The sequence below is a fragment of the Macrotis lagotis genome, chromosome 1 (genome assembly GCF_037893015.1).
Source record: "Macrotis lagotis isolate mMagLag1 chromosome 1, bilby.v1.9.chrom.fasta, whole genome shotgun sequence".
NCBI lineage: Eukaryota > Metazoa > Chordata > Mammalia > Peramelemorphia > Peramelidae > Macrotis > Macrotis lagotis.
The window spans coordinates 288,704,014-288,718,472 of NC_133658.1; the positions used below are offsets into that span (position 1 = coordinate 288,704,014).

The following is a 14,459-nucleotide window of genomic DNA, read 5'->3' on the forward strand; positions in this document are numbered from 1 at the left end:
TTTTCACAAGGTCCTCAGTTTGGGGGAAGTGAGGGGATTCTATTAGAACTGAAAATCAGCAATATTGTGACCTTGTGGTTTTCTGCTTGCCTCTCTTTCTATACAATCATAGGATATCTTTTTGGGTCAAAGCCAACTTAAGTTCTCTGCCCTCAGCATCATTATGCTTGACAGGAAGGATGACATTGGAAGCATCCAGATCCAGTTTCTTTCATTTCTCTGTACACTTCTCTTTTTAGACCTGGTTAAGAAGTTACATAAAGCTGTTCCAGGCTCCATGCCAGCGCTGTGGAAAGTTTTTGCAAGATGGCCTTCCTCCCACATGGAGGGATTTCCGAACCCTTGAAGCCTTCCATGACACCTGCAGACAGTAACCTTACCCAGCCCTGCTTTCAGACCCTCAGGATGACAAGCAGGTGGAAAAACTTTTCCAGATCAACCTTAAGCAATATTGATGGCTCATTAGTTAACTTACTTTTCAACATCATTATATTCATTCTTTTCCTTTTGTAAATAATGCTTCTCTATGTATTAAGGCTGAATCAGTCCTGTTGGATACCAGGTTGCCTCTGGTTGATGGGGACTAATTTTATACTTCAGCTGGTGCACAGAAGGAAAAGAAAACTTTTTTGTGTACATAATATAAGAAACTGATGCAGCGTGTTCTTCTGTTAGTGGTGAGCTCATCCTTCTGGATCAGTCTCGTAAGTCATTTTCAGAAGCTATTGTCATTTTAATGAGAGTTTCACACATGGTGCCAGAAATCTACATTGTTAAATAACTTATTTTTATAAGCAATAAATTCTTTGTACTCAAGATGAACATTTCTATCTTGTTTTCTCGCGATGCCTTATACATTTAACATATGAGCTTTTCTTTGTTTTGGGGAAAAAAAACAGAACAAAAATCCTAAAGTAATGTTCCCCTTTTTCAAAAATCTTGTTGACACATATCAGTGTGATTTATTTTGAGAAAGGAGGGCAATTTAGCAAATATGAAATTTCAAAGGCATGTGGACACTTGAAAGATGATAGTTTGTACTTTTTGAGAAAAATATACAGGTGCCTCTCTTTACTCAAACTAATTTAAAAAAAGGAAGTAGCCACAAATCTGGTGAACTTGCATTTACTTGATATTGATCCCCCAAATCATTCCAAAATGACAGTCAAAGCTGGCAGTCAAGTGCAGAAGTTTCGAACCAGTAACTAATTATACTAAAATTAAAATTGAATGATCTAGTAAAGACCTTGATGGGAATGGGGAATAGTTTACATATGCTGTTTTAAAGCAGCTATATTGCAAACAATTCATTTTCAATAAATTATGGCTTTTAATATGATTATAGATTTAGAAATGAAAGAGGGACCTTGGGCTTCTTATAGCCAGCATCCTTATTTTACTGATGAGAAGGAAACCCAGGGAGATTAAATGATTTACCCAAGTTCTCCTTGCCTCAGAAGCAGCAGAGCCAGGTTTTAAACTCAGATCCTTTACTCCAAATTACATTAATTTAACATAGTTAAATCAGTTGCATTTTTTTGATAACATCCCTTAAACCACTCATCTTTCCTATGTTTGTTTGTAATGTGTACCAACCCTCTCATACCCACTATATGTACTTTGTTCACCATCATTTTCATTTCCTCAGGAATAATATAATATATAACATAGTTCTATATCTTACATAATATGTCTGTGTGCATACTTGTATAGATAAGTGTGTGAATTGATATATGACAAATGTTTGTAATATTGTATAATCTATACAAATTATCACCTTGTGTATATACATAATAACTTCTATTTGCATGCGTGCATGTGTGTGTATGAAATAAATAGTACACATGTATACACCCACTGGCAGATGATTAGTTTGGCTGTCCATCCTATGAAAGCTTCCTATAGGCAGCTAGACTACCAGTAGATATAGAGCTGAGCCTGAGTCAGGAAGACCTGAGTTCAGATTCAGCTGCAGAAATCTACTAGTTCTGTCAACCTGGACAAATCAGCTACCTCTCCTTTAAGATGGGAGCCATAATAAGCACCTGCTTCACAGGTGTTGTGAGCATCAAATGAGATCCTATTTGTTAACCTCTTAGCACATAGGAGACTTGTTTCTTTCTCTCTTAACCACTTATGTTTGTAGCCTAGACAAAAGGCTCATTCTTCACCTAGTTTTTATTTTCCGTTCTGAAATGAAAGTGAGGTAAAACTCTTCAGTACTTGCTGATTTCTTTAGAACATGGCAATGTTTCTGGGGTTTTAATACAGAATCCTGTGTGAGGCACCATAATTTCCTGAAAAGCAAACTTTTTGTCTCTATAAAATTTCCCTGGACCCCCTGGTGAATTAAAAATATTCCTCATCAAATGTCAATGGCATTTTGTTCTGTATCTTTCTGTTCATCTTGTGTGGTAGAAATAGTGCTGAACTTCCAGTCAAGAAGACCTGGGTTCAGATACTACCTCTCTGGGCAAGTCACCCGAGTTCTCTAAGCAGCTCAGTTTCCTCCCCTATAAAACAGAACTCTGTTAAATGAGCACCAGAATAATGCTGACTTCCCAGGATTGTTATGAAGATAAAATTAGATAGTATTTATAAAGTGCTTTAAAAACTTTTAATGCTAGTGTCTCCACATTCAAACATCTAAATGGTTATTTTAAGTCAGTTTTATCATTAACAAAAAAAGTTTCTGGGGTGTTTTGTGTAATTCCAGTCCATCTATGAATTCAGCATTTTTTTTGTTTGTTTCTTGCAATTTAGTTGGGTTAAGTGACTTGCCTAAGGTCACATAGCTAAGTAATTATTAAGTATCTCAGGCAAGATTTGAATTCAGGTCCTCCTGATTCCAGGGTCAGTACTCTACTTACTGTACTACCTAACTGCCCTGAATTCAGCATTTTCTTAAGCATTTAGAAATAAATTTAATATTTGAATATTAAGAATACTCATTATTCGTTAAGAATACTCATTGAGGGGCAGTTAGGTGGCACAGTAGATAGAGCACTGGCCCTGGAGTCAGAAGGACCTGAATTCAAATCTGACCCTAAACACATTTACCTAGCTGTGTGAGACCTTGGGTAAGTCACTTGACACCATTGCCTTTCAAAAAGAAAAAAAGAAGAATACTATTGATCATATATCCTAAAAAATAGACTTTCAGTCCAAATCAGATGCTAGTAAACAGTTTCAAATTTCAAGTGCCTGTCAGTTCATCAATTATGAAATTTTATTATTTAAATGTTCCTCAAAATAATGTCATGTTCATCTATAAAATAAGAATGTTATACTAGATGACTTCTCTAGTCCCTTCCAGCTCATTCAGGGCCTAGATCTTGTTTTATTTATATAGATTTTATGCCCTAATTTGGTTTACAAAAAGATAGAGCCTACTCAAAAAGGATTTGGAAAAAAAAAAAGAGCCTGTAAATATTTATTATGTATTCAAAGAAGCAACAAGAATAATGGTCAACTGATTAAATAGAGAAGTGAGGCTATTAGAAGATATCCAGACTCTTTTCAAGCTAAACAAGTATTTGGAGCTTGGTGTTTCTTTTATGTATATCACACCACTAATGTGTAAGACCCAGCCTTCAAATGTTGATCTCTCAGTGTTAATGTGCAAAACTCTCCAGTGTATTTGGAGTGTTATTATATGGGCCATGATGTTTTATTAGACACCTTTTTAAGGTTACTGGAGCTGAGAAAAGAGACGACAGCTTCATCCACCAGGATCCACCAGAGGTCAGTGAATCTTGCCAGACTTCAGAGACATCATTTTTAAGCCATCAGATCTGGAAAAGGAGGACAAAATATTAACTCACCTTTCTTTTTGGAGTCTCTTATTCTTTTTTTTTTAATTTATTTATTTTAAATTTTTCCCCACCTCATTGCAAAATCAAATTTTAACATTTACTTCCAAAACCTTGAGTTCCAAATTCTCTTCCTTTCTTCCACACCTACTCCCTCCATTGAGAAAGCAAGTTACTTGGTGTAGGTTAAAAATGTATAACCATGGGGTGGCTAGGTGGTGTAGTGGATAAAGAACCGGCCTTGGAGTCAGGAGTACATGGGTTCAAATCCGGCCTCAGACACTTAATAATTACCTAGCTGTGTGGCCTTGGGCAAGCCACTTAACCCCATTGCTTTGCAAAAAAAAGCTAAAAAAATGTATAGCCATGAAAAACATTACTACAATAGTCATGTTGTAAAAGTAAATATTACGCCCTTCCCCCACCAAAAAAAAGAAACCTCAAGAAAAATAAAGTAAGGGGGGGGTGAAACATATGCTTCAGTCAGTATTCAGCTAGCTCTCTCTTTGGGATGGATAGCATTCGTTATCATAAGTCCTTCAGAGACATTCAGAGATTTTCCCCCAGTTGCTACTGCTAGCTGCATTTCCCTCCATCCTATTTGCCCCAACCTCTGTTTATTCTATTCTTTTGCCTTTCACCATCCTTCCTCTAAAGTGTGTTGCATCTGACCACCCCCTCCCACAATCTTTCCTTTCTTCTATCACCTACACCCCCTTCCCCTCCCCATCTCTTTCTTCTAGTTTCCTCTAGGTTAAGAAAGAGTTCTAAAACCAATTGAGTTTATGTTATTCCCTCTCTGAGCCACTTCCAGTGAGAGTAAGGCACCCCTCACCTTCCCCCCTTCTACTCCATTGCCTCTTTTATGTGAAATAACTTACCCCATTCTACTTCTCCTTTCCCTTTCTCCCAATATATTCCTCTCTTGCCCATTACCCATCTTTTTAATATATTATACCTCCAATATATTATATCTTCAACTCCCTCCTGTGCCTTGTCTACATGTGCTCCTTCTAACTGTCCTAAATGAGAAGGTTCATGAGTTATCAGTATCATCTTCCCATGCAGAAATACAAGCATTCCAACATCGTTTTAAGTTCCTCATGATATGCCCTTCCCATCCACCCTCTCTATGCTTCACCAGAGTTCTGTACTTGAAGATAAAACTTTCTATTCAGTTCTAGTCATTTCCAGGAAAATTTTAAAGTCCCCTATTTCACCAAACATCCATCTATTCACCTGAAAGATTCACTTTTGGTGGGTAGTTGATTCTTGGTTGTAGTAATCCAAGCTCTTTTTCCTTTTGAAATATCATATTCCAAGCCCTATGGAGGCCTTAATGTAGAAGCTGCTAAATCTTGTGTTATCCTAACTGTAGGTCCATGCTATTTGAATTGTTTCTCTCTGGCTGTTTGTAATATTTCTCCTTGACTTGGGAATTCTGAAATTTGGAAATAATATTCCTGGTGGTTTTCATTTGGTGATCTCTTTAAGGAGGTGATCAGTGAATTCTTTCCATTTCTATTTTACCTTCTGCTTCTTGGATATTAGGGCAGTTTTTCTGGATAATTTCTTGGAAAATGATGTCTACATTCTTTTTTGGTCATGACTTTCAGGTAGTCCAATAATTTTTAAATTAGCTCTCTTAGATTTATTTTCCAGGTTAGTTGTTTTTCCAATGAGATATTTCACATTTTCTTCTAGGTTTTTCATTCTTTTGGTTTGTTTTAATTTCTCACAAAGCTATCAGCTTCACTTAGCTCCATTCTACATTTAAGGGAATTATTTTCTTCAGAGAGTTTTTGTATCTCCTTTTCCATCTGACCAATTCTGCTTTTTAAGGCATTCTTTTCATTGGCCTTTTGGATTATTTTTTCTATTTTACCCAAACAGGTTTTTAAGATGTTATTTCCTTTTTTAATTTAAATTTTTTTGCAAGGCAGTGGGGTTAAGTGGCTTGCCCAAGGCCACACAGATAGGTAGTTATTAAGTGTCTGAGGTCAGATTTGAACTCAGGTACTCCTGACTCCAGGACAGGTGCTTTATCCACTGTGCCACCTAGCTACCACATGATGTTATTCAGTATTTTTTTGTATCTTCTTCACCAAACTGCTGACTCAGTTTTCATGATTTTCCCACATTGCTCTCATTTTTCTTCCCAATTTTCTCAGTACTTCTCTTACTTGATTTTCAGAATCTTTGTTGAGCTCTTCCATAGCCTAAGCCCAATTCATATTTTTCTTAGAAGCTCTAGGATACAGATGCTTTAAATTTGCTATATTCTGAATGTATATTTTGATCCTCCCTAAGACCAAACCAATTGTCTATAGCTGAATTTTTTTTCTTCTGTTATTTGCCCATTTCCCCAGCTTATGACTTGCTTTTAACTCTTTGTTAAGGTAGGACTCACTCTGCTTCCAGGATGGAGGACACATTGTCCCAAGCTTTTGAAGCTTTTAGCAGCTATTTTCAGGAACCTTCCCCCCTGGGGACCTGCAAGTACTCAATTCCTCCAAGGTCTTATGAGAGGTTCTGACTGCTCTCCTATGCTCTGGTCTGTGGATGACCACAAGCACTCCCCTCTGCTCTGGAATTATGAGGAGGGTCCCTGCTCTGCTGCAGAACATAAGCTCTATTGAGTCAGAAGCCTCAGACTGAGACCTGGATCCGACTGAGTCCTGAGTATGAGTATGAGTCAGGGATAGCAAAGAGACCTCTGCAATCTCCCCCGTGCCCCTTACTCTCCATGGACTGAGCTCTCTGTAAGCATCCGTGGTTCCAAAGGCCTATTCCTAGTCCCCAGTGGCTGAGTCTGCCCTTAGGTCTGTGCTTTACTGGGCTCCACTTTCACTCTGGTATGGTGGAGTTTTCCTGCTGATCTTCCAATCTCCTTGGCAGTCCTGGACTGGGAGGTTTTGATACTGCTGCCACAGGTCCAGATACCCTGATCTGTTCCCAAGGCTGATGCAGGTTCACTTCAGCATGGCCCAGTCTACATTGTGGGCCCTTTCAAACCCCTGTGTAACAGACCCTTCCTGCAAGTTTTGGGGGACTTGAAAATTGTTTCACTCAGTCTTTTTGTGGGTTCTGCCTCTCTAGAATTTGGTTAGTCATTATTTAAAGGTATTTGGAGTAGTTTGGGGTGGAATGTAAAATGTGAATCCCTGCCTTTCCTCTGCCATCTTGGCTCCACTACTCTGGAGTCTTTTATTCTTCATTATTCACAACTGTCTCAATGCTTTTTAATTGTTCTGTCTTTGACTGTTACAATTCCACATGCTCTTTCACCAGTGTCTAATGCAACTGATAATAAGAATGTAATGTTCTTTCAGGACTGAACAATTTGTGCATCAGAGATGAGAATAAGTGTCATTTTATTGGGGATAAGTTGTCCTACAATTAGTCCACCTAATCTGTGAATTAGAAAGCTTCATTTTCTAGTATAGTTAGCTTTCCTCTCTACTCCCTACCCCTTAGCATTCCTGTGACATTCAATTACCTTAGAGGTCATATAGTACTGATCTTTCTTTTAACTTAAAGTTGAAGGTGAGGAATCTTAGAAAGTGGTTTTGAAGGTACATCATTAGTTTCAAGTTTGCCCCCACCTTTTTTTTTTGGTAATAAAATCTCATTAAGTCCTTGAACCCATCACAAGTGAAGTATATCTTTAGAAACTTTTTTGATAAATAGGGACTTCAGCCTATCTGTTAAATAAGTTTGAAATTTCACCCACAGATTAACTGTCTTTTGTGTGGTTTTGTGTTTTCACTCAGTACTAACTGAATTTATAGCATTCTTTTTGTCATCTTGATGGAGACAGGACAATTGCCTTTACTGTTAGCTGGGGAAAAATGACTTTGTTTTGGGGCTTAGTTGTGAGCCTGCTAACTGTCTCACCATGAATTTATTAATCTAAGAGTGAGGGGTGAGTGTTAATCCTGATGTGAAAGAATTGGTATAGGATGTGAAGTCACGAAGGACCTGGGTCCTTCTGAAATATTATGTCTCAGTATACCTGGGTGAGTCACTCAACTAATTCTCATTGACTAGACTGCAAGCAGTTTTCTAAAAGTATAAATTACAAAAAAGTTGATAGTTGCATCATCAAGGGAAGTTTTCACACTGAGAAGTTCCCACTCTAATTAAATTACCCCCCCCAAAAAAAATGGAATCTATGCTTTTATGTAATTGAAAAAGAATTTGATGAGGCTCAAGGAACACAGCTGGAGGACTCAGCCTTGCAAATGGAGTCAGGGAGCCTTGAATCTGCTTTAGGCATTAAATAATGAAACTCTATAAAGGAATCATCAAAGACCATTTAGAAATTGAAGGCAGTGTTTCTCAAGAGTGCATCAAAATCTATGCAATAGCTTCATTTCCATGTTTTTATTTTCATGTCTATGAGTACTTGCTATCTTGAGTCTTTATTAGGAAATCATTCCTTTTCTAGAGGTGGCCTTTTGATATCTGACTCCTACTGGACGCACCTAAAGCTAATAGGCAATGGCCTTTCATTTCCAAAGGGTAGTTGGTTAAATTAATGATTGCCAAAAGGCCACAATTAATTTGCTCACATTCCCATTTCTTTCTATTAGTTGTGGAGCCACCAAAGTTCAAGACAGTGTCTGTGTACAAAATGAGTATAGATTTGATTAGAAAACACTTTCATGATTCTAATTCATGGTTTGAGTTAAGCATTTTTTTTTAAATTCCTAGGCCTTAGGTAATGGGTAATTAATAATATCTAGCATTCATATAGTATTTATTATGTACCAATCACTGTACTAAATGTTGAACAAATATGATCTCATTTGATCCTTACATAATAGCCCGGAGAGGTTGGTGCTATTATTATTCCCTTATAATTGAGGAAACTGAGACTAGCGATGAAGTGACTTGCCCAGAGAATCCCATAACTAATAAGTACCTGAGGTTACATTTGAACTCAAGTCTTCCTAACTTCAGGCCCAGTGCACTATTCATTGCTCCACCTTGGAATGTAATTGAGAAATTGTGGAAGAGCCTCAGAGCACAAGTTGTAAGAGTTTACTATATTGGTGGGAGTCACAGATTATAAGAATGGTTTGGCAGAAATACTTAACATAACTTACTATGTAACAAACACTGTGTAGAGGATAGTGATACAGAAACAAAATAGGCCCTAACTTCACAGAGTTTATGTTTTACTATAATAAATTTATTAAACAAACGTGTAAGTATTTACACAGGTTCCATATACTATTTATGTGAAAATGCTTATTTTATTAGATATTTATTAAGTTTAAAATTTTTTAAATCTGTGCCTCCAGAAAGGGCAACTAGGATGATGAATGGCATAGACATCACATCATTGTCATTGGAATGGACATCTGTTTTGAAGTTAGACAAAGGTACAAAGATACTTGATAAAAATTTTGCTTCAGGACCCAGAAGTCCATGCTTAATCATTGGGTAAAGTAGGTACTGTGATTTAACTTGAAACCTTTAGTTGGATTTGAAAACTACTATTTTTTTTTTTATTATTAAAGTTTGCTGGGGCAAAGAGGATAGAGCACTGGCTCTGGAGTCAGGAAGACCTGAGTTCAAATTCCACCTCAGACACTTAATAATTACTTAACTGTGTGACCTTGGGCAAATCACTTAACCCCATTGCCTTGCAAAACCAAACAAAAAAAAATAATAAGTTTGACTGGGCATATTTGGGAGCAATAAAAACTGAACTAGTGCAAGAAGAGATTGGAAATTGGAAGGAGTCGAGAGTTAAATCGGTGCAATGTGACAGGATATAGGATCAAGAGTACATAAAGAGGAATTAGTCTTGACAAGGAAAAGGGCCATCACTTCATCAGAAATTAGAGTAAAGACAGAATGAGATCATGTTAAAAGATTTTGAGATGGAAAGTGGAAAAGAGGGAACTCATAACAGATGGCCTCTATTTTAGCTTAGAATATAAACTCCTTGAGAGCAGGGACTGTCTCGCTTTTGTGTCTGTTTTCCCACAATCTAATACAAAACCTGGCACCTAAATTTATTGTTGTTCAGTCAGTTTAAGACTCTGTGTGACCCCATTTGGGGTTTTCTCAGCAGAGATACTGACATGGGTTCCCTTTTTTTTTTTCTCCAGTTCATTTTTCTGATGAGGATACTGAGGCAAACAGGGTTAAATGACTTACCCAGGGTCATACAGCTCTAAATATTTGAGATCAGAATTGAACTCAGTAATGCCTGACTCTAGGGCTAGCAGTCTACCCACTGTACCATCTAGCTGCTCCTAATGTTTATTGATTGGTTCTCTAATGTTAGTCCTCTGTATTTGTCTACTCTTGCTTGATGGACTATCTCGAGTAACTTGCAGATCCAGTGGCATGGTCAGTATTGAGGAGGAAGAAGAGGAGAGAAAACTGTTTTCCCTTCTCTACCCTTTGTTGCCCTGTAGTACCCATCTGCCTCCAGAATCCAAACTGATGAATGACTTCTTATTTTTACATATAGACTAAAGAGGTGGAACTAATTTCCCTTAGCTATTACAAATTATTTCCAATGTCCTGTAATTCCCTTATATTGATTAAGGACTTATTCACACATTTATTGTGGAAAACTTAATACCTACTTTATACTTTATTATTACATTCTGAGTTCATTAGTTAATTCCATTAAGTGAGTTGGAGGGGGGTGTAGCTCACTCCTGCTATATATTGAAATAACCTACATTATTGAAATAAATTGAATATCACTTTAAAGATTGCAATGCCATAGACCTCATTTATGCAGTGCCTCACAGCTAGGTGGCACAGTAATTAGAGTGCTAGCCCTTGAGTCAGAAAGACCTGAGTTCAAATGCAGCCTCAGATACTAGCTCTGTGACTTTGGGCAGGTCATTTAACCCAGTTTGCTGGAGAAGAAAATGGCAAACCACTCCAGTATCTTTGCCAAAAAAAAAAAAAAAAAAAAAAAAAAAAAAAAAAAAACGGGGGCGGCTAGGTGGCACAGTGAATAGAGCAACGGCCTTGGAGTCAGGTTCAAATCCAACTTCAGACACTTAATAATTACCTAGCCATGTGGCCTTGGGCAAGCCACTTAACCCCATTGCCTTGAAAAACCTTAAAAAAATGGGGTCACAATTTATCTCACTTGATCCTAACTAAATTTTGCAAGGTTAATAGGGCAAATATCTCAATTTGACTGAGAAGGAAACTGAGGCCCAGCAGGATTGAAGTGGCCTGCTCATCATCATATATAGGGCCAAGGTGCCAAAGAAGTCTTATTCTCAAAGATCATCTATTCATACATCTTTATTATAGAAATAGAGAAGCTCAGACCCAGAGAAGTACAAAACCAGGATTTGAACCTAGGTCTTGGTAACTCCAAATACAATGATCTTTTTGATCATACCATGTTGATGCCAAATTCCAGAATCCTGCATCTGACATTTCTATAGCATTTAAAGTTTTACAAGATACTTTTTATCTTATCTCATCAGCACAACCACCCTTAAAGGCAAGTATAATTCGCATTTTAAAAGTGGGGAAACTGAGGCTCAGAGAAGTTAAGTGAGCTGTTGTGGTTCCACAGCTAGTTAAATATTAGAGGCAATTCTAGACAATTCTCCCTGACTCCATATAGTACTTCCCCATACTGCTTCACTGAGCACCAATATCCAATGAATAGAATGTTATCTAAGCTTACTAGAAGGGAAAATTAGAAACAGAGTTGATGGAAATTCCCAAAAGACAGAGTCAGACTTGATGAGAAAAAAAATTACCTCACAATTAAAGGTGACCTTGGCAGTCTACCTTGGGGAAATAAGGGGTGATTTCTTCAAGTAATAACTGGATGACTACTTGTCAAATATGTTAAAGAAGGGATTCCTCCCTTCCAACTAGAAGATGCTAAGATTCCATGACATGTTAGAATCATTGTTTTTGATAGAACAATGTGTCATGATTTCACATTTTGAATAATCTTTTTACTTCCTTTTATGAGAAAATTGTATTAGCTCTTTCCCAAGGATTGAGGAACCAGGTCTTAACTAAACATTATATTTCCCCTAGTGCCTAACACAGTGCTCTCTGTACCCAGTAGACTTTTATTTTTCTAGTTAGCATGCGTTTTTCCTAGTTGAAGTGTTCTTGAGGATAAACATAAAGCAGCTATGTATATAGTGTATATTCTCAAAGTCCCCCTGGCTAGAGAACTCTAAATTCAATAAAACTTCATTCTGAATTTATTGTTCTGGTTAACTGAAGTACTGTTGCAAGAGTTCTTTATCTTTTTTGTATCACTGACCTCCTTGGCATTCTGGAGAAGCTTACGAATCTCTTCTCAGAATAACATTTTTAAATGCATAAAATAAAAAATAGGATTACAAAGGAAACTATGTTGAGATTGTTATCAAAACAAAATACACATTGAAGGTCCCCAGATTCAGAAGCTTTGTTTCATCATATGAGCAAATACATCATTTCTCTATCTGTCTCTACAATTTCTAGTCAGCTCTATAAGTTGTCCTCTGAGTCTGTAGGACAACTGGGTGCCTTCTCCAAAATAGTTAACATCCAGTTTTTACTCAGCCTCTTTGTGAGACTATAGTCCTGATTTTTATTGTTAGTGAGCCATGCTTAAAGGTTGTTGAATCCATCTTTAGTAGAGAAAAGCAACTTAATTACTGACTTTCTGCCTCATAAGTATGTGCTGTCCAAGTTGCAGTTAGCTCCTCTGCCCGAATATGTTCTGTCCATGTTGCAGTTAGCTCCTCTGCAAACCCCTCCTCTCCCCCAATAGCAATTTAATTTCTTGGCCAATATTGGACAAATGTAAGGGGGCCAACTTTTTAATTTTCTACTCCCAGGTCTCCCTTGTTCCCTCATGAATTTTTCATCACAACCTGCAGCTCTTTCACTCCCTCTGCCCTGTGAACAGTATTGATCGGCTGATTAAGCCATCAAGTCACAGCAAACAACTTTAATTTTCTAACTCGAACCCCATAGTTCTCTTCCTCTCTGAGTAGCCCTGTTCCTCACTCACTGCAGAGAGGGGCAGAAGAAATGCTTCCTTGCCTTTCTCTTTGTTAGTTGATAATCAGGTTGTGGACCAATGAGTAGCCAAATCCTAAGATTAAGGAAGGCCATGTTATCATTCACAAATTTTATTTAATTTGAACATCAGTTGTATTCTTCCAAGGAACTAAAATCATTTCTTAGTCTAAGTCCCTCCTGAAAATAACTTATGTCTTATGCTTCTTTTGCACTCCACTGCAAATAGCACATTGTCTAGGCACAAAGAGGATAATAGATAACTGATCACTCAGGGGGAATATTAAACTGGTCTCACTACCTTATTCATGTTGCTCTACTGCAATCAATGCTTTACATCACCACTTCATTCATCTTTCTAAAAGTATCATCAATCATGTTACCTCCTTGCTTTAAGAAAAAAAAAAGAAAAGAAACCTCCAGTGACTCCCTATTGCCTCAGAAAAAAGAAAGAAAGAAAAAGTCTTAACTCCAGTGTGTTTAATAGAGCACTAAATTTGGAGAGTCAGAGAGTTCAGATCCTGACTCCTCCATTTCCTGCCTCAGTGACCTTGGTCAAATCACTTCTTCCTGGGTCTCAGTATCTTCATCTCCAAAATGAGGGATCAGAGAATAAACTAATCAAAATAATTACCAGCATCAGTAAATTAGTAGGATACAAAATCCACAAAAACATCAGTATTTTTATATCATACTAACAAAAGCAAAGAATAACAAAAAATTTCAAAATAATTTATAATTTATACATATGCACAAATGTACAGATTTTTTTGAGGAGTCAATCTACCAAGATGTATGCAAGATTTAAATTTTGTATAGGTAGAAACTACTATTGTATATAATTGGAAAACAAATAAAATATTTATATAATTTTTAAAAAGATTTGAATGTTGTTGTCTAGTCCTTCATTCTCAAATAAAGCCATGACACCAGAGAGGAGATGCCATAACATATGTGTGAATTGGATTTGAGAGAGAGGATGCTATAGTAAGTCACAAGCCTCACATTCTCCTCCATCTGGGTCCAGTGGTCAAATATGGATTGGGATGATTTGAATAGGTCTGGCATCAAGGCAATCAGGGTTAAGTGAGTTGCCCAAGGTCACATAGCTAATAACTGTCTGAAACCAGATTTGAACTTAGATCCTCCTTATTCTAAGACTAGTGTTCTATCCACTGTGCCCCCTACCTGCCCCCTGCAAGATTTGAATAAATACAAATACATTTTATAGAAATAAAGACTAATAGAAATGAATAGCTATTTACAGCTGATAACTGAGCTGTGCCATACAAATATAATGAAAATGACAGTACTTCTTAAATTGATTATCGTTTCAGTGCTCTAGCAATCAAATTACCAAAAAGATATTATGTAAGATCATAGGATCATAAAATCATAGATTTATAGCTAGAAGGAACCTCAAAATCTGTCTAGTCCAATCTTTTCATTTTAACAGATGAGGACACTGAATCTTAAGGAGCTTAAATACCTTGTCTAAAGTCACATAGATATTAAGCACCAGAAGCTAAATTTGAACCCAGGTCCTCTGACTCTGGATTCAGTGCTTTTTCTGCTTTCCACAAAACAATAATAAAATTTATTTGGAGGAGCAAA

The 14,459-nt window shown here is 37.1% G+C and overlaps 1 protein-coding gene across 2 annotated transcripts in view; it reads left to right on the forward strand.

The window, feature by feature from the left end:
- MED27 (mediator complex subunit 27) overlaps window positions 1-14,169 on the forward strand; it is a 271,270-nt gene extending 257,101 nt beyond the window's left edge. Inside the window, exon 7 of one of the 2 annotated variants that reach the window (XM_074210857.1) lies at window positions 240-14,169. In XM_074210857.1, the coding sequence (XP_074066958.1) occupies window positions 240-374 (135 nt within the window). In that variant the 3' untranslated portion in view covers window positions 375-14,169. The remainder of the gene's footprint in view (window positions 1-239) is intronic. The other variant, XM_074210856.1, reaches the window with a different exon arrangement.
- Window positions 14,170-14,459: the final 290 nt, after the last annotated feature.